The following is a 22,334-nucleotide window of genomic DNA, read 5'->3' on the forward strand; positions in this document are numbered from 1 at the left end:
AAACAGATTGAACCTCGTTCTAAACAGACTCTACCTTGTTCTGAACAGACTCTACCTCGTTCTAAACAGATTGAACCTCGTTCTAAACAGACTCTACCTTGTTCTGAACAGATTGAACCTCGTTCTAAACAGATTGAACCTCGTTCTAAACAGACTCTACCTTGTTCTAAACAGACTCTACCTTGTTCTGAACAGACTCTACCTTGTTCTAAACAGACTCTACCTTGTTCTGAACAGACTCTACCTCGTTCTAAACAGATTGAACCTCGTTCTAAACAGACTCTACCTCGTTCTGAACAGACTCTACCTCGTTCTGAACAGACTCTACCTTGTTCTGAACAGATTGAACCTCGTTCTAAACAGATTTTTTTTTTCTCACTTAAGTTTATATTGAGTTTTCACCAAGGTATAGACAGAGCAGCACATCACAAAACAAAAAATAGTACAATAAAATACACAAACAAATAAAAATAAAAATAACAATGAATAGTTGTCCGGAAATATTTCAATATTCATACAAATCTATTTTAATTAGGCATTCATTTAGTCGGTGTCATGTCTCATATAAATGTTCAATTTTTTCCAGTTCTTTTTAAATGTATTCTCTTTGACTCTCAAAAGGTATGTCAACTTTTCCATAACAAAAATGTCTTGGACAATTTCCAGCCACTGTTCCTGTTTTGGAGTGTTTACATTAAGCCAATTTCTGGTAACGGCTTTCTTACTTGCTTCAAGTAAAACTTTAGTCAAGTAGAGATCTTCTCTCATCACAACGTCTTCAATGTTCCCAAGATACATCACAGGGCAGGTATTTGGAATTTCATATCCCAAAATATTTTTAACAACCGCATTGACATTTTCCCAATATAGCCTTATCTTTGTACAATTCCAGAAAATATGCGAGTGGTCAGCCTCCATGCGCCCACACAGCCTCCAACATTGTTGTTGTGCAGCAAGTTGCCTGCTTTTTATTTTGGGTGTTATGAAAAAGCGAGTTAAATTCTTCCAGCAGAATTCCCTCCATACTAGTGAGTTTGTGGATGTACATTGTGTCTCACACATTTGACACCATTCTTCCTCTGTATTTGAATCTTTAACTAATGTAGAGCGTTGTTTCCCCCCTGCTGCCCCCCAAAGCTTGGTAGAAAGCAGAGATGACCCCCTGCTGTTCGTATGCATCCACAATCACCCCAATCACATTATTTGAAGTTTCATCTGGTTCTGACCTTATCTCTTTGGTAAAGTAGTCTCTTAACTGCAAGTATCTAAAAAAGTCTTTGTTTTCGAGACCATACTTTGCCTTTAAATCTTGGAAGCTCATAAATTCACCATTTTCTGAAACTGTACACATTGCTGTTATGCCTTTTTCGTCCCATTCTTTGAATATTGGGTCATACACCCCTGGCTTAAACTTTGGGTCATATGCAAACCACCTCAGTGTGCGAACCCCTCTCTTTAATTTGTATTTTTCTACTATGAGATTCCATATTTTTATATATGGAAATGCTACTATTGGACCCGTAACATGTCTCAAAGCCCCTATCAAATATTTGTCTCCCACCAAGGTCTGGGTCTGGTAACCCTGCATCTCCCTTTCCATTTCTTTCCATCGAGATTCATAGTCAGGTCTACACCAACGGACCGGGTCTGAGTTGAGCTGCATAAAAATATTCCCTAAGATTTGGTAAAGCCATTCCCCCTTTACTTTTAGGCAGTTGAAGTGTTGTAAATTTTATTCTTGGCTCTTTGCTATTCCAAATGAATCCAGAGATCATCTTATTCCAGGCTATGAATTTGTTTTGGGGAACATTAATTGGGAGGGATTGGAATAAATATAGTAGCCTAGGTAGGATATTCATCTTAACCGTTTGTATTCTGTCACTGAAGTCGAAAGGGAGTGTAGACCACCTTTCAACATCCTTTTGGATGTTTTCATCAATTTTGTTATAATTGGTTTCAAACATGTTGGAAAGTGTTTTGGTTATAGTTACACCAAGACACTTCGTTGTTTTAGAATTCCATTTCAGATTATATGCATCTCTGATTTGTTGGGATGGGGAATAATTAAATGAAAGAATTTGTGTTTTTGTTATATTCAGTTTGTACCCTGAGTAGTGTGCATTAGGTTTGGAAAACATATGTCTGGTTGTTCAAGAAAAATAATGACATCATCTGCGAAAAGTCCAGTGATATGTTCTTTCCCCCCTATCCTGACACCCTGCAGGTCTTCACTCTGCCTTATTGGTGTGCTAAGGGTTCAGCATATAAAGCAAAGAGAGTAGGAGAAAGACAACAGCCCCGTCTTGAACCTCTCTCCAACTGAATCCTATTAGACAGGTTTCCATTTACCTTAATCCTAGCTGTAGGCTCACGATAAATAATTTTAATACACCGAATTGCATTTTCATCGAAGCCAAATGTCTTTAGTACTTCATATAAAAATACCCAGCTAACACTATCAAACGCTTTTTCTGCATCCAAACTAACCAGAACCATACTTGTACCGAGCGCTGTCTACAATATGGAGGTTCTTCTAGTATCGTCCTGTGTTTGGCGCCCTCTAATAAATCCAGTTTGATCTTCATTGATCAGGTCTGGTACGAAAGTCTCAAATCTTTTGCAAATGATTGAGGTAAATAGCTTGTAGTCTACATTTTCAAGTGAGATTGGCCTAAAATTTTTACATTGTTCTTTGTCTTTGCCTTCCTTAGGTAAAATAGTAATAATTGCTTCCTTCCATGATGGGGGAGCCCTGCCCTCTTTAAGGGTCCAGTTAAAACAGGACTAAAGCAGAGGGGTTAGCTCCTTAACGGCCTTGTACCATTCTGATGGAAACCCATCACTGCCTGTGATTTACTGGCCTTTTGTCTACTGATCGCAGCTTCCAGCTCCTCAACTGTAAATTGTGACGTAACGGTATCATTGTGTATCTCACCAACAGATGACAGGTCGAGCGAGTAAGAAAACTTCTTCTTGTTTTTTCATCAGCTGATGGTGGTTTGGAATAGAGTTTTTTATAGTACTCTTCAAATATTCTTTCTATCTCATCTGGCTCATGTAATAATTGGTCGGTTTGAGGGTCCCTTATTTTATGAATTGTATTAGAGGCCTGCTGTTTACGCAGGCGTCTGGCCAGGAGTCTAGTTGCTTTTGGACCTGATTCATAATAAGTCTGCTTTACAAATCTTGCCCTTTTTTCTATATCTCCCCTGAGGATCTCATCTATCTCCCCCCTTGTTTCCTTAATTTGTTGTAATACCGACTGATCCTCTGTGTTTTTATGTTTTTTCTCCAGTTCTCTCAATTTTTCTACTTTGTGTTTGTATGTGGCTAGCCGGGCCTTTTTTTGTGATGTTGTCAGGGCGATCAGCTTTCCACGAATAACTGCCTTCATAGCATCCCACAGTATTACAGGGTCCACATCCCCATTATCATTCTCTTCTATATACCTTTTTATCTCTTCCCTTATCTGTTCCACATTTGCCTTATTATTCAAAATACCCACATTGAGCCTCCATACAGTATTTATTTTTCTACTATTCAGGTATATTGTCAAGCTGATCGCATTGTGATCTGATACATCTGCCACCACGATTTTACGCTCTATGACCCTGTGACTTTCACCAGTACTCATTAAAAAATTGTCAATTCTTGAGTAGACAGAATGAGGTACTGAATAGTGTGTATAGTCCCTTTCTAACGGGTGAAGTTCTCTCTAACATCAATTAGTTCCATTTCCTGCACTGATGTGTTAATAAACTTGGACAGATGCATCTTGCTTTTCTTGAGGCTTGTTGTATCAAAATTATGATTCATGACCACATTAAAGTCCCTCCACATATCACAATACCTTCAGTCTCTAAGGCAATAATGTCAAACAGAGTTTTGAAAAAACATTTGGTACTCTCTGGGGGGGCATATACATCGATCAGTGTCACCACTTTGTTTTCTAGCTTTCCTTTAACTAATACATACTTCCCTCTTTGTCCCTGACTTCTTTATGGCGTTCAAATTGGACTGCATTTGTGATCAGGACAGCCACGCCCCTCTTCTGGCTAGGTGTGTAGGAACTATAAAATGCATTTCTAAAACCAAAGCGTTTCAATTTCTCATGTTCTTGTTGAGGCAGGTGGGTTTCTTGTAAAAATAGTACTTGAGCCTTTTCTTTTTTTAATTTAGCCAGGACCTTGCTCCTTTTAACTGGATTATTCATCCCATTTACATTAAGTGACACCAATTTTATATTGTTATGTGGCATTTAAATGACCCAATCCTACGTTGCATTCATAAACCTCCAGACAACTTAAAACTGCACAGGCCTGAACATCTGGACAACGTGTGCTAAATAAAGAAAATAAAGAAAAAACAGTTGACTTCCAAGGTGATTCCTCGCCACCCTGAGTCCCGCTGGCAGGCAGAGGGGAAAGCCTCCTCACTAGAGGTGAAACACGCCATTTCACGCATCCTAGTAGTCCAACGTCATCCGATAGCACTTATTTTGTAGTCCAAACGAAGTCTTCAGCATTGATCAAAAATGATTTAGCCCAATATATACCAGCATCAAAAAAGAATAAAGAGAAAAGAAAAGAGGGAGGTCACTTCCTTACCAGTCGGTCCTTGTTTGAATTGCAAAGTAAACCCAAAAGTAAATAGATAAGATGTCCTTCAAAGTCGAAATAAGAAGAAATAAGAAACGCAGCATCGTCTCATCCTCTTAATCACATTATATGGATGAAAGATATAGCCTACAAGGAAATGGCGTGCAAATATTTGGACCATTTATATTGATTTAAGATTCACGCTACGGGCAAAAGTCACATAATGGTCATTTAGCTTAACACCGCTGGTTCTACAGAGGGGCTAACGAAATTTCACATACCGTGCCAAAATAAAGATTAGCTGGAGGGGATCCGCTCAAACTCCTGTAATCTTTTCCTTGCTCGACGCGCGGCCTCGTTCCCGTCTTCACTCCTCTCCCCGGCGCGTTGCCATGTCGCAGCCTGGAGAAGACGCTCCGTCTCTGGGTCCGGCTCCCGCGCTGCAGCCTGGTCTCCACCTAGTGGCTTCTCCTCCTCTCCTCGCTGCAGCCTGGTCTCCACCTAGTGGTTTCTCCTCCTCTCCTCCTCGCTGCAGCCTGGTCTCCACCTAGTGGCTTCTCCTCCTCTCCTCCTCTCCTCCTCGCTGCGGCCTGGTCTCCACCTAGTGGCTTCTCCTCCTCTCCTCCTCGCTGCAGCCTGGTCTCCACCTAGTGGCTTCTCCTCCTCTCCTCCTCTCCTCCTCGCTGCGGCCTGGTCTCCACCTAGTGGCTTCTCCTCCTCTCCTCCTCGCTGCAGCCTGGTCTCCACCTAGTGGTTTCTCCTCCTCTCCTCCTCGCTGCAGCCTGGTCTCCACCTAGTGGCTTCTCCTCCTCTCCTCCTCGCTGCAGCCTGGTCTCCACCTAGTGGTTTCTCCTCCTCTCCTCCTCGCTGCAGCCTGGTCTCCACCTAGTGGCTTCTCCTCCTCTCCTCCTCGCTGCAGCCTGGTCTCCACCTAGTGGCTTCTCCTCCTCTCCTCCTCGCTGCAGCCTGGTCTCCACCTAGTGGCTTCTCCTCCTCTCCTCCTCGCTGCAGCCTGGTCTCCACCTAGTGGCTTCTCCTCCTCTCCTCCTGCACTGCGGCCTGGTCTCCACCTAGTGGCTTCTCCTCCTCTCCTCCTGCGCTGCAGCCTGGTCTCCACCTAGTGGCTTCTCCTCCTCTCCTCGCTGCAGCCTGGTCTCCACCTAGTGGTTTCTCCTCCTCTCCTCCTCGCTGCAGCCTGGTCTCCACCTAGTGGCTTCTCCTCCTCTCCTCCTCGCTGCGGCCTGGTCTCCACCTAGTGGCTTCTCCTCCTCTCCTCCTGCGCTGCAGCCTGGTCTCCACCTAGTGGCTTCTCCTCCTCTCCTCCTCTCCTCCTCTCCTCCTCTCCTCCTGCGCTGCAGCCTGGTCTCCACCTAGTGGCTTCTCCTCCTCTCCTCGCTGCAGCCTGGTCTCCACCTAGTGGCTTCTCCTCCTCTCCTCCTGCGCTGCAGCCTGGTCTCCACCTAGTGGCTTCTCCTCCTCTCCTCCTGCGCTGCAGCCTGGTCTCCACCTAGTGGCTTCTCCTCCTCTCCTCCTCGCTGCAGCCTGGTCTCCACCTAGTGGCTTCTCCTCCTCTCCTCCTCGCTGCGTCTTGTGCACTATCGTATGTGCGTGTTCCCGAGTCCCAGTGAATGTGCATCTTGTCCAGCGGGGTCTGGAAGCGGATACCTTTCTCCTTCAGGGCCCTCTTTATTCCCGTGTATTCCTTGCGCTTCTGGACAACCTCCGTTGCGTAATCGTGATCGAATGACAGGCGTCGTCCTTCGATCATTATCTTCTTTCCCCAGGCCTTTTTCAATACCATTTCTTTGATATTAAACTCCAGAAAATGTACCACTATGGACCTAGGTGGCGCATTCCGTTCCGGTTTACGAGCCGGAGCTCCATGAGCGTGCTGGATCTGTAGGTTGGTGTCCGCTGTTAGTTCGGTTTTCAGAAGTTGCTCCACAAATTCAGACATGGAGTTGCCTTCTTTCTCTTCGGGTACTCCATGAATGCGAATGTTATTTCTTCTAGACCGTCCTTCCAAATCTGTCAGTTTATCCTGCATGGTTTTCTGTTTTTTCATTGATTTAATCAGCGCATCCTTCATAGCCATGTTAATTGTCTCAGCCTCATCAATTCGTGCTTCTGCTTCATTCAGTCTAGTTTCGTGGGCGTAGATTTGTGTGGAGTTAGCAGAAAGTTTTTGCTAAATTTCCTGCTTCAGATCTTTGAGTTCGGTTTTCTTGTCTTCTTTGAATTCTTCTTTAAGTTTGTGTAAGTCCACTTTATGCTCAGCCCTGAAATCGCGTATTTCCTTACTGATGCTGTGGAGCACTGAGCGCACGGTTTCTGCCGAGTCGTCGTTTGAGCGTCGTCCATCTCCGGTGAATTCTTTCTTCTTGTCCGTCACGTTTCTTTTGACTTCTAGTTTTCGCTCCCCCACTCATTCCAATAAAGATTACAACGATTTGTGTGACAATTAGTGAATTAAGGGGGTTGGTTTTAACTCGCTATCGGGAGCTCAAAATTAAGCAGCCGTCTGTTCGCCTCACCACCGGAAGTCCACTCCGTTCTAAACAGATTGGACCTCGTTCTAAACAGATTGGACCTCGTTCTAAACAGATTGGACCTCGTTCTAAACAGATTGGACCTTGTTCTAAACAGATTGGACCTCGTTCTAAACAGATTGGACCTCGTTCTAAACAGATTGGACCTCGTTCTAAACAGATTGGACCTCGTTCTAAACAGATTGGACCTCGTTCTAAACAGATTGGACCTCGTTCTAAACAGATTGGACCTCGTTCTAAACAGATTGGACCTTGTTCTAAACAGATTGGACCTCGTTCTAAACAGATTGGACCTCGTTCTAAACAGATTGGACCTCGTTCTAAACAGATTGGACCTCGTTCTAAACAGATTGGACCTCGTTCTAAACAGATTTTAAAGAGACTGCACCTCATTCTAACTATTGTACCTCATTCTGAAGAGATTCTTCCTCGTTCTGAACAGATCAGCCGCTGTAGTTTGATTCTCTGTTTTCTGTTGTAGATAAACTGAATTATGCCGACTCAGTGATCAACAAAGTGACGACGATGCAGAAACAGAAAGAAGCCGACACGTATGTTTCATCCACCTGACTGAATTCATTTAAATATCTCAATTAGATTAGAAAGAATGTGATTGGTCTGACTGGGAGTGATCTTATTGGCTGCTCTTCATCAGGTATCGAGTGAAGGACAAATCAGATCGCGCCACAGTTGAGCAGGTATGCTTTTCATCCCCACGGTGTCTGCACTAACACTGAGGATCAGAGAAGATGGAGGATAAATGAAACGTGTTTGTTTGGAAAAGCCTTTCTATTAGAATCTGTGTTTTTAATAAATAGGAATTCTTCTTCTGCAGGTTTTAGACCCACGAACACGAATGATCCTCTTCAAGATGCTGAGTCGGGGAGTCATCTCTGAAATCAACGGCTGCATCAGCACCGGGAAAGAGGCAAGCACGCACACACACACACACACGCACGCACACACACACACACACAGCATATTCATGTACAGATATGTGGCGGCAGAGGAGCAGAGCTGCGGTTTCAGACCAACAGGAGAGTTGCGTCCTTTCGAGGCTCTTGAAGCCGGTTTGAGAGCAGGAACTGGTCTGATGCGTGTCTGATGCGTTTGGACCCGCAGGCCAACGTTTACCACGCCAGCACCGCCGCCGGAGCCAGCAGAGCCATCAAGATCTACAAGACCTCCATCCTGCTGTTCAAAGACCGAGACAAATACGTCAGCGGAGAGTTCAGGTCCGGCAATAAGGATCAATAAGGATCTATAAGGCTGTTATCAGTTATTATTGGTTATTATCATTTATCATTGGCTATTATGGGTTATTATCAGTTATTATTGGTTATCAGTTATTGCTGTTATTAGTTATTATTGGTTTATTATGGGTTAATATCAGTTATTATGGGTTATCAGTTAATATCAGTTATTATGGGTTATTATGGGTTAATATCAGTTATTATTGGTTATTATGGGTTAATATCAGTTATTATTGTTATTATGGGTTAATATCAGTTATTATTGTTATTATGGGTTGTCCTCCTGCAGGTTCCGTCATGGTTACTGTAAAGGAAACCCCAGGAAGATGGTGAGGACCTGGGCAGAGAAGGAAATGAGGAACCTCATCAGGTCGGAACTCAAATCCAGTTGAATCTGTTTGTGGCGACTGAAAGTTTCCCGCTGAACGGTTTGACTCGTCGTTTCAGGCTGCAGACGGCCGGAGTCCCGAGTCCCGAACCTCTGATGCTCCGCAGCCACGTCCTGCTGATGAGCTTCATCGGCAGAGACGACATGTGAGGCCCGGGGACCGCCGCGTCCTTTTTTTACCATAATGTCTTGATTATCAGTTTTTGGTTTTTACCATAATGCCCTGAAGACAGTTCCTTGTTGTTACCATAATATACTGATGATCAGTTTTCCGTTTTGACCGCGGCGTATCGACGGCCGGTGCGTCCGCAGGCCGGCTCCTCTGCTGAAGAACGCGGCGGTGTCGGAGTCGAAGGCGCGGCAGCTGTACCTGCAGGTGGTGCAGAACATGAGGACCATGTACCAGCAGGCGCGGCTCGTCCACGCCGACCTCAGCGAGTTCAACATGCTGTAGGTGTGAGGCGGCGGCGGCGGCGACGCTGCTGCTGCCGTGACAACCAGCCATCTTAACCTCTGATCCATAATCAATAATAGTTCTTTCTAATATCTAATGTCTGAGGCTTATGAGAAAAATAACATCAAATGTAGAGAATCACTAAAGTCTGATATTGTCAAGCTGTCAGACAGTCAGTGTGTGTGTTGCAGTGTGTGTGTGTGTGTGTTGCAGTGTGTGTGTGTCTCAGTGTGTGTGTGTTGCAGTGTGTGTGTGTCTCAGTGTGTGTGTTGCAGTGTGTGTGTGTGTGTCTTTGAGTGTGTGTGTTGCAGTGTGTGTGTCAGTGTGTGTGTGTGTGTGTCTTTGAGTGTGTGTGTCTCAGTGTGTGTGTCTCAGTGTGTGTGTTGCAGTGTGTGTGTGTGTGTGTCTTTGAGTGTGTGTGTTGCAGTGTGTGTGTCAGTGTGTGTGTGTGTGTGTCTTTGAGTGTGTGTGTTGCAGTGTGTGTGTGTGTGTGTCTTTGAGTGTGTGTGTTGCAGTGTGTGTGTCAGTGTGTGTGTGTGTGTGTCTTTGAGTGTGTGTGTTGCAGTGTGTGTATCAGTGTGTGTGTGTGTCTCACCTTGTGTTTTCTGTCCAGTTACCATAACGGAGACGCTTACATCATCGACGTCTCCCAGGCGGTGGAACACGACCATCCGCACGCTCTGGAGTTCCTCAGGAAGGACTGCAGCAACGTCAACGGTGAGTCAGCAAGTCCACCTGACAGCAAGTCCACCTGACAGCAAGTCCACCTGACGGCAAGTCCACCTGACGGCAAGTCCACCTGACGGAGAGTCCACCTGACAGCAAGTCCACCTGACGGCAAGTCCACCTGACGGCAAGTCCACCTGACGGCAAGTCCACCTGACGGCAAGTCCACCTGACGGAGAGTCCACCTGACAGCAAGTCCACCTGCTGACAGCAAATCCACCTGACGGCAAGTCCACCTGACAGCAAGTCCACCTGACAGCAAGTCCACCTGACGGAGAGTCCACCTGACAGCAAGTCCACCTGCTGACAGCAAATCCACCTGACGGCAAGTCCACTTGACGGCAAGTCCACCTGACGGCTAGTCCACTTGCTGACAGTAAGTCCACCTGCTGACAGCAAGTCCACCTGACGGCAAGTCCAGCTGACAGCAAGTCCACCTGCTGACAGCAAGTCCACCTGACGGCAAGTCCACCTGACAGCAAGTCCACCTGACAGCAAGTCTACCTGCTGACAGCAAGTCCACCTGCTGACAGCAAGTCCACCTGACAGCAAGTCCACCTGCTGACAGCAAGTCCACCTGACAGCAAGTCCACCTGACAGCAAGTCCACCTGCTGACAGCAAGTCCACCTGACAGCAAGTCCACCTGACAGCAAGTCCACCTGCTGACAGCAAGTCCACCTGACAGCAAGTCCACCTGACAGCAAGTCTACCTGCTGACAGCAAGTCCACCTGACGGCAAGTCCACCTGACGGCAAGTCCACCTGACAGCAAGTCCACCTGCTGACAGCAAGTCCACCTGACAGCAAGTCCACCTGCTGACAGCAAGTCCACCTGACGGCAAGTCCACCTGACTGCAAGTCCACCTGACGGCAAGTCCACCTGATGGCTAGTCCACCTGACATCAAGTCCACCTGCTGACAGCAAGTCCACCTGACATCAAGTCCAGCTGACAGCAAGTCCACTTGCTGACAGCAAGTCCACCTGACGGCAAGTCCAGCTGACAGCAAGTCCACCTGCTGACAGCAAGTCCACCTGACGGCAAGTCCACCTGACAGCAAGTCCACTTGCTGACAGCAAGTCCACCTGCTGACAGCAAGTCCACCTGACGGCAAGTCCACCTGACAGCAAGTCCACTTGCTGACAGCAAGTCCACCTGACAGCAAGTCCACCTGCTGACAGCAAGTCCACCTGACGGCAAGTCCACCTGACAGCAAGTCCACCTGACGGCAAGTCCACCTGACAGCAAGTCCACTTGCTGACAGCAAGTCCACCTGACAGCAAGTCCACCTGCTGACAGCAAGTCCACCTGACGGCAAGTCCACCTGACAGCAAGTCCGCCAGCAAGTCCACCTGCTGCCAGCAAGTCCACCTGACAGCAAGTCCACCTGCTGATCTGGTCTGCTCTCTGCGTCTCGTCAGTTATGATCTGGCTCCACATCCAGATCATCTCATATGAACGGACTCACCAGACGTGTTTGAATTTAAACATTTGTTGAGTTACAGATTCATAGTTTTCCCATGATGCCATGATGTGTTTACTGTAGTCTACTGTAGTCTACTGCAGTCTACTGCAGTCTACTGTAGTCTACTGTAGTCTACTGCAGTGTCTACTGCAGTTTACTGCAGTCTACTGTAGTCTACTGCAGTGTTTACTGCAGTCTACTGGAGTCTACTGTAGTCTACTGCAGTGTCTACTGCAGTTTACTGCAGTCTACTGTAGTCTACTGCAGTGTTTACTGCAGTCTACTGCAGTCTACTGTAGTCTACTGTAGTCTACTGCAGTGTCTACTGCAGTTTACTGCAGTCCACTGTAGTCTACTGCAGTGTTTACTGCAGTCTACTGGAGTCTACTGGAGTCTACTGCAGTGTCTACTGTAGTCTACTGCAGTGTTTACTGCAGTCTACTGCAGTCTACTGTAGTCTACTGCAGTGTTTACTGCAGTCTACTGGAGTCTACTGGAGTCTACTGCAGTGTCTACTGTAGTCTACTGCAGTGTTTACTGCAGTCTACTGGAGTCTACTGCAGTGTCTACTGTAGTCTACTGCAGTGTTTACTGCAGTTTACTGCAGTCTACTGCAGTCTAGTGTAGTCTACTGCAGTGTTTACTGCAGTCTACTGCAGTCTACTGCAGTATTTACTGCAGTCTACTGTAGTCTACTGGAGTCTACTGCAGTGTCTACTGTAGTCTACTGCAGTCTACTGTAGTCTACTGCAGTGTCTACTGCAGTCTACTGTAGTCTACTGCAGTGTTTACTGCAGTCTACTGCAGTCTACTGGAGTCTACTGCAGTCTACTGGAGTCTACTGCAGTGTCTACTGCAGTCTACTGTAGTCTACTGCAGTGTTTACTGCAGTCTACTGCAGTCTACTGGAGTCTACTGCAGTGTCTACTGTAGTCTACTGCAGTGTTTACTGCAGTTTACTGCAGTCTACTGCAGTCTACTGTAGTCTACTGCAGTGTTTACTGCAGTCTACTGTAGTCTACTGCAGTGTTTACTGCAGTCTACTGCAGTCTACTGTAGTCTACTGGAGTCTACTGCAGTGTCTACTGTAGTCTACTGCAGTGTTTACTGTGCTGACAGCTGTGTGTTTCCCTGCAGAGTTCTTTGTGAAGCGCGGAGTGGCGGCCATGACAGTCAGAGAATTGTTCGACTTCATCACCGACCCGTCCGTCACCTGCCACAACATCAGCCTCTACCTGGACAAGGTCTGACCCCTGACCCCTGACCCTGATCCTGACCCCTGACCCCTGACCCTGATCCTGACCCCTGACCCTGACCCTGATCCTGACCCCTGACCCTGACCCCTGACCCCTGACCCCTGACCCCTGACCCCTGATCCTGACCCCTGACCCTGACCCTAACCCCCGACCCCTAAACCTGACCCCTGAAACCCTGTTTCTGACTCGGTTTGTCTGTTGTGTTTTGACTCATCTGTCTGTTGTGTTTTGACTCATCTGTCTGTTGTTTGTCTGTTGTGTTTTGATTCATCTGTCTGTTGTTTGTCTGTTGTGTTTGACTCGTCTGTTGTTTTTCGGTTGTTTTGATTCCTCTGTCTGTTGTTTCTCTGTTGTGTTTTGACTCCTCTGTCTGTCTGTTGTGTATTGACTCGTCTGTCTGTTGTTTGTTGACTCGTCTGTTGTTTGTCTGTTGTTTTTGACTCGTCTGTCTGTTGTTTGACTCGTGTGTCTGTTGTTTGTCTGTTGTGTTTGACTCGTCTGTTGTTTGTTTACTCGTGTGTCTGTTTATCTGTTATGTATTGACTCGTCTGTCTGTTGTTTGTCTGTTGTGTTTGACTCGTCCGTTGTTTGTTGACTTGTGTGTCTGTTGTTTATCTGTTATGTATTGACTCGTCTGTCTGTTGTTTGTCTGTTGTCTGTCTGTCTGTCCAGGCGATGGAGATCGCTGCGGAGCGGACGGCAGAAGAACGCTCCAACCAGGACCGAGTGGACGAGGAGGTGAAACCCGCTCCGCCTGCGCTGCAGTGTGATAGGATGATAGGATGATAGGATGATAGGATGATAGGATGATAGGATGATAGGATGATATGATGATAGGATGATAGGATGATAGGATGATAGGATGATAGGATGATAGGATGATAGGATGATATGATGATAGGATGATAGGATGATAGGATGATAGGATGATATGATGATAGGATGATAGGATGATAGGATGATAGGATGATATGATGATAGGATGATATGATGATAGGATGATAGGATGATAGGATGATAGGATGATATGATGATAGGATGATAGGATGATAGGATGATAGGATGATATGATGATAGGATGATAGGATGATAGGATGATAGGATGATATGATGATAGGATGATAGGATGATAGGATGATATGATGATAGGATGATATGATGATATGATGATATGATGATATATATGATGTATGATGAGTGTTTGACCTTTGACCCTCGTCCCCCTCAGGTCTTTAAGAAGGCTTACATCCCCAGAACGCTGACTGAGGTCAGTCACTACGAACGAGACGTCGACTCCATGAGGAGCGAGGAGCAGAACGACAACGTAGGTGACAGTAGAGACAAGTACAGTAGAGACAATAGAGACAAGTACAGTAGAGACAATAGAGACAGTAGAGACAAGTACAGTAGAGACAGTAGAGACAAGTACAGTAGAGACAATAGAGACAGTAGAGACAAGTACAGTAGAGACAGTAGAGACAAGTACAGTAGAGACAATAGAGACAGTAGAGACAAGTACAGTAGAGACAGTAGAGACAAGTACAGTAGAGACAGTAGAGACAATAGAGACAAGTACAGTAGAGACAATAGAGACAAGTACAGTAGAGACAATAGAGACAGTAGAGACAAGTACAGTAGAGACAATAGAGACAAGTACAGTAGAGACAATAGAGACAGTAGAGACAAGTACAGTAGAGACAGTAGAGACAAGTACAGTAGAGACAATAGAGACAGTAGAGACAAGTACAGTAGAGACAGTAGAGACAAGTACAGTAGAGACAGTAGAGACAAGTACAGTAGAGACAGTAGAGACAATAGAGACAAGTACAGTAGAGACAATAGAGACAAGTACAGTAGAGACAATAGAGACAGTAGAGACAAGTACAGTAGAGACAAGTACAGTAGAGACAGTAGAGACAATAGAGACAAGTACAGTAGAGACAATAGAGACAAGTACAGTAAAGACAATAGACACAAGTATAGTAGAGACAAGTACAGTAGAGACAATAGAGACAGTAGAGACAAGTACAGTAGAGACAATAGAGACAGTAGAGACAAGTACAGTAGAGACAGTAGAGACAAGTACAGTAGATACATAGAGACAGTAGAGAAAAGTACAGTAGAGACAATAGAGGCAAGTACAGTAAAGACAATAGACACAAGTACAGTAGAGACAAGTACAGTAGAGACAAGTACAGTAGAGACAATAGACACACGTACAGTAGAGACAGTAGAGACAATAGACAAGTACAGTAGAAACAATAGAGACAAGTACAGTAAAGACAATAGACACAAGTATAGTAGAGACAAGTACAGTAGAGACAATAGACACAAGTACAGTAGAGACAAGTACAGTAGAGACAGTAGAGACAAGTACAGTAGAGACAGTAGAGACAAGTACAGTAGAGACAAGTACAGTAAAGACAATAGACACAAGTATAGTAGAGACAAGTACAGTAGAGACAATAGACACAAGTACAGTAGAGACAATAGAGACAAGTACAGTAGAGACAATAGAGACAAGTACAGTAAAGACAATAGACACAAGTATAGTAGAGACAATAGAGACAGTAGAGACAAGTACAGTAGAGACAATAGAGACAGTAGAGACAAGTACAGTAGAGACAGTAGAGACAAGTACAGTAGATACAATAGAGACAGTAGAGAAAAGTACAGTAGAGACAATAGAGGCAAGTACAGTAAAGACAATAGACACAAGTACAGTAGAGACAAGTACAGTAGAGACAGTAGAGACAAGTACAGTAGAGACAAGTACAGTAGAGACAAGTACAGTAGAGACAATAGACACAAGTACAGTAGAGACAGTAGAGACAATAGAGACAAGTACAGTAGAAACAATAGAGACAAGTACAGTAAAGACAATAGACACAAGTATAGTAGAGACAAGTACAGTAGAGACAGTAGAGACAAGTACAGTAGAGACAATAGACACAAGTAGAGTAGAGACAGTAGAGACAATAGAGACAAGTACAGTAGAAACAATAGAGACAAGTACAGTAAAGACAATAGACACAAGTATAGTAGAGACAAGTACAGTAGAGACAATAGACACAAGTACAGTAGAGACAAGTACAGTAGAGACAGTAGATACAAGTACAGTAGAGACAAGTACAGTAGAGACAGTAGAGACAAGTACAGTAGAGACAATAGAGACAAGTACAGTAAAGACAATAGACACAAGTACAGTAGAGACAAGTACAGTAGAGACAATAGACACAAGTACAGTAGAGACAAGTACAGTAAAGACAATAGACACAAGTATAGTAGAGACAAGTACAGTAGAGACAATAGACACAGTACAGTAGAGACAATAGAGACAGTAGATACAATAGAGACAAGTACAGTAGAGACAATAGAGACAAGTACAGTAGAGACAGTAGAGACAAGTACAGTCTTGTGTACAGTTTGTTGTTGACCTCATCTGGATTCTTCTACTCAGCCTGTTGGTGTTTCTGTACTGAACAGATGAACCTGATGATGATAACAGTAACCAGACTCTGATGCTAATGTTAATGATCATAATGTTGGTGGTCTCTGTGGTCCAGGTTCTGTACCAGACTCTGATGCTAATGTTAATGATCATAATGTTGGTGGTCTCTGTGGTCCAGGTTCTGTACCAGACTCTGATGCTAATGTTAATGATCATAATGTTGGTGGTCTCTGTGGTCCAGGTTCTGTACCAGACTCTGATGCTAATGTTAATGATCATAATGTTGGTGGTCTCTGTGGTCCAGGTTCTGTACCAGACTCTGATGCTAATGTTAATGATCATAATGTTGGTGGTCTCTGTGGTCCAGGTTCTGTACCAGACTCTGATGCTAATGTTGTTAATGATCATAATGTTGGTGGTCTCTGTGGTCCAGGTTCTGTACCAGACTCTGATGCTAATGTTGTTAATGATCATAATGTTGGTGGTCTCTGTGGTCCAGGTTCTGTACCAGACTCTGACGGGGCTGAAGCAGGATCTGTCAGGAGTCCAGACAGTAAGACCCGCTCACACACAGCAGCACTGAACACGGAGATGTGACATGTTAATACTGATAGTACTGAGTGAGGGGTGGAACGAGACTAACGCGGTGTAGCCTCGTTAAAACTCGTGGGATAACGAGACTTCGCCGAGCCAAAGTCCGCTCTGATTGGCTCTGAGGCGGAAACAGAGAACGGCTCTTCTGGTTTGTTTTTCTGCTGGTAGAGCAGTTTCCATCTCTAGCTGAGCTGCAACCCTCGCTACTGTGCAAAGTAAGTTCAGGTTAAAGGATCAGGCTGGTGTTTTTTAATGTGTTTCTTACTGTCAACAAATCCTATGAAAAAAAGAACTAAATCAGCACTGAATGTGTTTCACTAACAAGTCTGGTCCATGTAGCGGTCCCAGTGCAGCCTCATGTCCCAGCAGCCATAGAACTGCATTGTATTAAAAACTATTAAACCCCGTCACAGAGCCATGCTGCTGCTCTGCAGCATATTTCATCATCACGATGCACCGGGCCGGACGACTTTTTCCTCAAACGACTTAATAAACCGACCGTAAACACGTTTTCCGTCTCGGGAAAGTAGTTCCGTAGCACAGAAAATAGTCCCCGGCGTAATGAAGGATTTGTTCCCGTTTGAATTTGATTTGGTAATAACTACAACAGTCTGACTTTTCATGGTGACAGTTAGCGATTTTTAAAATGTAAACTATGTGTTTGTGAGCTGTATTTAAAGGTTTTTATCTTACAATTGGAGCCAATGACTTCCGGGTTGAAGACTAAAGGGAACGTGGGAAGTCAGAAAGTAACGGGAGGAGAGCAAACGCATTGTTGATGTTGTTATTTTCATAGGATTTGTTGACGGTAAGAAATGTGTTTAAAAACACCAGCCTTATCCTTTAATACAGTGGTTCTCAACCTTTTTGAGCCGCGACCCCCCCAAAATATTTAGGTTGGGGTTCGCGACCCCCTCCCGCTCGACTCACCCTTGAAACACACTGCAGTGACCCGCTTCACCCTGTCGGCGCTGCTGTTCACACAGGCGCGCGGCTCGGAGCTCGGTGCGTGTTTAGCCTGTTTTCTCTGCGTACGGGACGCAGACTTCATAGCAGTGGAAGACTGAGCGACCCTCTGCTGCAAACACACGCTTCTCTGCTCCCTGTTTGTCAGGAGTTACTATCACACACGACAGCCACCAAACAAACCTTGCATTACTGACCAAAAATATACAAAACAACTAGTCTAAATCAATTTGGCTTTAATTACAGTTTTAAATTTTATTCAAGATCCGACAGCACAACTCATTGTGAAAGAGGCGACACGACCGCTTTACAAGCTGAATAATGGCAATAGGCAAAAACTAGGGCCAATACATTCTCGACATTTTTGGCTAGGCACGTGAATCCGTACTGCAGAAAGTCAGACTGATATTTCCGACGCTTGCTGGAGGCCAGGGAATCTGTCGGAACCGCCGGCACCTTACGTTTTTCAGCTGACGGTGTACTTTCAGGTGGCCCACCTTCACACATCTCTTCTTGGTTCGCATCTTGAGCTGGCAGACTTTTTTTGAGAAGCCACCGCTCCATATTCAGCCACTTTATTGCAGTAGTTAGCTAGCTCGGAGCACCTGTCACTGTGCCTCCCAAGCTGGAGGAGACGACTTCTTGGCGCCCTCCTCAGTGTTCACACACTCATTTCACTCACTCACTCAAATCTGCTTTATAATGACTACATTATATCATTGGTATGGGAGATTTAATGGAAAAATAATTATCAAAAAATATTTATCGAATTTTTTTTTAAATTTTTTTTTGACAACCATCCCGCGACCCGAGGGTCGCGACCCCCAGGTTGAGAACCGCTGCTTTAATATACAAACTCTGGGTAAAGACAGACAGGCAGACTGAGTTAGGTTTGACTCTGTACTGGAAAGTGAAACTTCACTTTCTGCTGCTCCTTCATCAATCTGCAGGTTCCTGCCCTGCTGGAGGAGGACGGCTCTTCTTCAGAGGAGGAAGAGGAGGAGGAGGAAGAGGAGGAGGAGGAAGAGGGGCAGCAGGCTGACGAGCAGGAACATGGAGGCGAAGCCCAGATGGACAAAAAGGTGTTTAAATTTGTGTTTGTCAGATACTGTGTAGCGCCGAGTCATCAGGCTGCAGGTTCTGCAGGGGACTCAATACACTGCAGGGATCTGAACACATGAACACATGAACACATGAACACATGAACACGTGAACACGTGAACACATGAACACGTGAACACGTGAACACGTGAACACATGAACACATGAACACATGAACACCTGAACACATGAACACCTGAACACATGAACACATGAACACATGAACGGTACGGGACAGTTTGTGTCAAAAGTTGGTCATGTGAACGCTTTCTGCGGTCCGCACCCGAGTTTGAAAAAAGCTTTCACATGACCAACTATTTGTTCAGCTGTAGGAGGCGGTCTGAGTCCGGTTCCAAGTGAACTGTGGTAGGGCTGTCATCAGTGAGAACGCTTCTCAAAACCTCGCCTTCAGCGCTCTGCAGCTTGAAGCATGTGAAGCTCACTGTGACACCAAATAAACTAAATCACTGCAAAGACCACAAGGCCGACGTTCTCCATTTGTGGCATTTTCACCGCTGAAGTGCGTCAGACGGACTCACGCTGATGACAAAGAACTTCGTTCAGCGTGAGTCCGTCTGACGCACTTCAGCGAGCGGCGGCGCCGGGCGGCTCGGGGACGATGGAACTCGGGTTCAGACTCAAGCAAACGGTCCGAGTGTGAAAACGACCTTGGCTCCTAAACCGCCTGAACACCTGAACCTCGTGGTTCTCCATCCTGGTCCACGAAGGTCCAACAGTCACAGAACCGGTTCCTCCTGCAGGAGCGTGGATCTGCTGCAGGGTTCGGTTGGACTCGGGATGCAGATCAGAGTCATGAACCATGTGGCCTTTCTGAAGCTTCTGTAGGAGAATAAAAGCAGTTTAAAGTGGTGAGAATGTGTCTGAGACTGAGCTGGGACCACTGCAGGTCTCGGTCTCTGGTCTCTGATCGGTTTCTGTCGATCCGTCTCTTCTCTGCTCTGACTGGTTTTTATTTTGCTTTCAGGAAAGGAAGAAAATGGCCAAAGAAGCTCAGAGAGAAAAAAGAAAAGCCAAAGTGCCGAAACACGTGAAGAAGAGAAAAGAGAAAGTAGCCAAGATGAAGAAAGGCAAATGAGGACCGAAGACTCCCTGGATCCTGAACTGACTCCCTGAACCCTGAACTGACTCCCTGGACCCTGAACGGACTCTCTGGACCCTGAACAGACTCCCTGAACCCTGAACAGACTCCCTGGACCCTGAACTGACTCCCTGGACCCTGAACTGACTCCCTGGGCCCTGAACAGACTCCCTGGGCCCTGAACAGACTCCCTGAACCCTGAACTGACTCCCTGAACCCTGAACTGACTCCCTGGGCCCTGAACTGACTCCCTGGGCCCTGAACAGACTCCCTGGGCCCTGAACAGACTCCCTGAACCCTGAACTGACTCCCTGGGCCCTGAACTGACTCCCTGGGCCCTGAACAGACTCCCTGGGCCCTGAACTGACTCCCTGAACCCTGAACAGACTCCCTGGGCCCTGAACAGTCATCATCATAAATAAAAAAAATCTCAGTTTTCAGTGTTTCCTCCAGTTTTCTTCTTGTCATGATGAAAAGCCTCTGAAACATGTAGAGCATCATGGGAAACTAAATACAATAACAACAATAATAATAATATTAATAATAATAATAATAAGCAGTCACAGATCAGATGTGTCTGTGGTTAGACAGACCTGAGGTCAGTTTTTAACTAAAGGTTCAGTATAAAAGGCTTTAGTTGGTTTCTATTATCTGTTATTAATAAGATTTGATTAATAATTAATATGATTTACTGACATTAAAGATGCTGAACTTCTTCCTCTGGCCTTTTTATTCACAGTAAATATACATCTAGACCTCATCAATCAGCCACTTATTAATACATTTATTAATTAATCATCACTTTATGACATCTAGCCCTCAATAATGATCCATTTATAACATACAGACCTAAATAACTTCAGTGAGTTCTGAGAGAGATGCTCTTAGTTTCCACTAGAGGGAGACATCTCTACTTATACCTCTCTCTCTCTGTCTCTCTCTCTCCCTCTCTCTCTCTGTCCCTCTCTCCCTCTGTCTCTCTTTCTCTCTCTCCCTCTGTCTCTTTCTCTCTCTCCCTCTGTCTCTCTCCCTCTCTCTCTCTGTCTCTCCCTCTTTCTCTCTCTGTCTCTCTCCCTCTCTCTCTGTCTCTTTCTCTCCCTCTCTCTGTCTTTCTCCCTCTGTCTCTCTTTCTCTCTCTCCCTCTGTCTCTCTCCCTCTCTCTCTGTGTCTCCCTCTTTCTCTCTCTCCCTCTCTCTCTCTGTCTCTCTCTCTCCCTCTCTCTCTCTGTCTCTCTCTCCCTCTCTCTCTCTGTCTCTCTCTCCCTCTGTCTCTCTTTCTTTCCCTCTCTCTCTCTGTCTCTCTCTCTCCCTCTCTCTCTCTGTCTCTCTCCCTCTCTCTCTTTCTCTCTCTCCCTCTGTCTCCCTCTCTCTCTCTGTCTCTCTCTTTCTCTCTCTCCCTCTGTCTCTCTCTCCCTCTGTCTCTCTCTGTCCCTCTCTCCCTCTGTCTCTCTTTCTCTCTCTCCCTCTGTCTCTCTCCCTCTCTCTCTGTGTCTCTTTCTCTCCCTCTCCCTCTTTCTCTCTCTGTCTCTCTCCCTCTCTCTCTGTCTCTTTCTCTCCCTCTCTCTGTCTTTCTCCCTCTGTCTCTCTTTCTCTCCCTCTGTCTCTCTTTCTCTCTCTCCCTCTCTCTCTCTCTCTCTCTCTGGAAGGAGTGAGTGTGCTGAGCGGTCGTGTGAGAGTGATTGTGAGTGTTTTTCTATCTTTATCTTTTATCTGTAAATGTTGTAAATAGTGTGTATAGTTCCTACGGTGTTGGTGTGTACATAGAGCTATTTCAGGGGTTTAGTACGGTGGCCCTGAGGGTCAAAACACAACGACATTTCACAAAACACAACAACATTTCAGATTACCGCAAAGGTGGGACAACACTTCTTGTTTGTGATTGGACAGAACCCAAGTCCCTGGCGACAGTTCAATGTCAGTTCCTGTTTCTATTGTGTACTACTCTCAGCAGTGTCCTTGCATGAATTTTAAACTGAGTTTGAAGGGATGGAAGAGGAGATTGAAATCATAAGGGAATATTTTAACAAAGGACATTCATATGATGTAATTCTCGATATGCTTTCAACATATCATGACATTAAAAGTCCCGTGGAACCCTGAAAGCACGCTTGGAAGAATTAGGACTGAGGAGACAGGGCGGCTACTCTTCAACAAGCGACATCAGAAGGGCCATCTTCTCAGAGCTGCGCGGACCTGGGGCCCGTACTGCGAAGCAAGTTCAACACAGTCAGGGTATGTTTGAGTCAGCCGGCTTCACTAAACCTAACATGGTGATCCTGATAACCGGTCTCACGTAGCTGGTTATCAACTGGCTCTGTCAACCCAGGATTTACCTGTCAGCTATGAGCGCGTTCACATGAAAGAGGCGGGGTTTGTAACAAATAGCCAATCACATGCAACATGGACAGATCCAGATCAGACTATTAGGATAAGATA

The 22,334-nt window shown here is 45.5% G+C and overlaps 1 protein-coding gene across 1 annotated transcript in view; it reads left to right on the forward strand.

The window, feature by feature from the left end:
- The window catches only part of riok1 (RIO kinase 1 (yeast)), a 22,441-nt gene extending 2,102 nt beyond the window's left edge, over positions 1-20,339 (forward strand). The window contains exons 4-17 of the mRNA XM_071913210.2: positions 7,629-7,698; positions 7,803-7,845; positions 7,983-8,075; positions 8,270-8,382; positions 8,690-8,770; positions 8,848-8,934; positions 9,101-9,238; positions 9,856-9,959; positions 12,570-12,676; positions 13,361-13,426; positions 13,917-14,012; positions 16,639-16,692; positions 18,650-18,781; positions 19,786-20,339. Of these exons, the coding sequence (XP_071769311.2) occupies positions 7,629-7,698; positions 7,803-7,845; positions 7,983-8,075; positions 8,270-8,382; positions 8,690-8,770; positions 8,848-8,934; positions 9,101-9,238; positions 9,856-9,959; positions 12,570-12,676; positions 13,361-13,426; positions 13,917-14,012; positions 16,639-16,692; positions 18,650-18,781; positions 19,786-19,896 (1,295 nt within the window). The 3' untranslated portion in view covers positions 19,897-20,339. The remainder of the gene's footprint in view (positions 1-7,628; positions 7,699-7,802; positions 7,846-7,982; positions 8,076-8,269; positions 8,383-8,689; positions 8,771-8,847; positions 8,935-9,100; positions 9,239-9,855; positions 9,960-12,569; positions 12,677-13,360; positions 13,427-13,916; positions 14,013-16,638; positions 16,693-18,649; positions 18,782-19,785) is intronic.
- Positions 20,340-22,334: the final 1,995 nt, after the last annotated feature.

The sequence above is a fragment of the Centroberyx gerrardi genome, chromosome 13, assembly GCF_048128805.1.
Source record: "Centroberyx gerrardi isolate f3 chromosome 13, fCenGer3.hap1.cur.20231027, whole genome shotgun sequence".
Lineage (NCBI taxonomy): Eukaryota > Metazoa > Chordata > Actinopteri > Beryciformes > Berycidae > Centroberyx > Centroberyx gerrardi.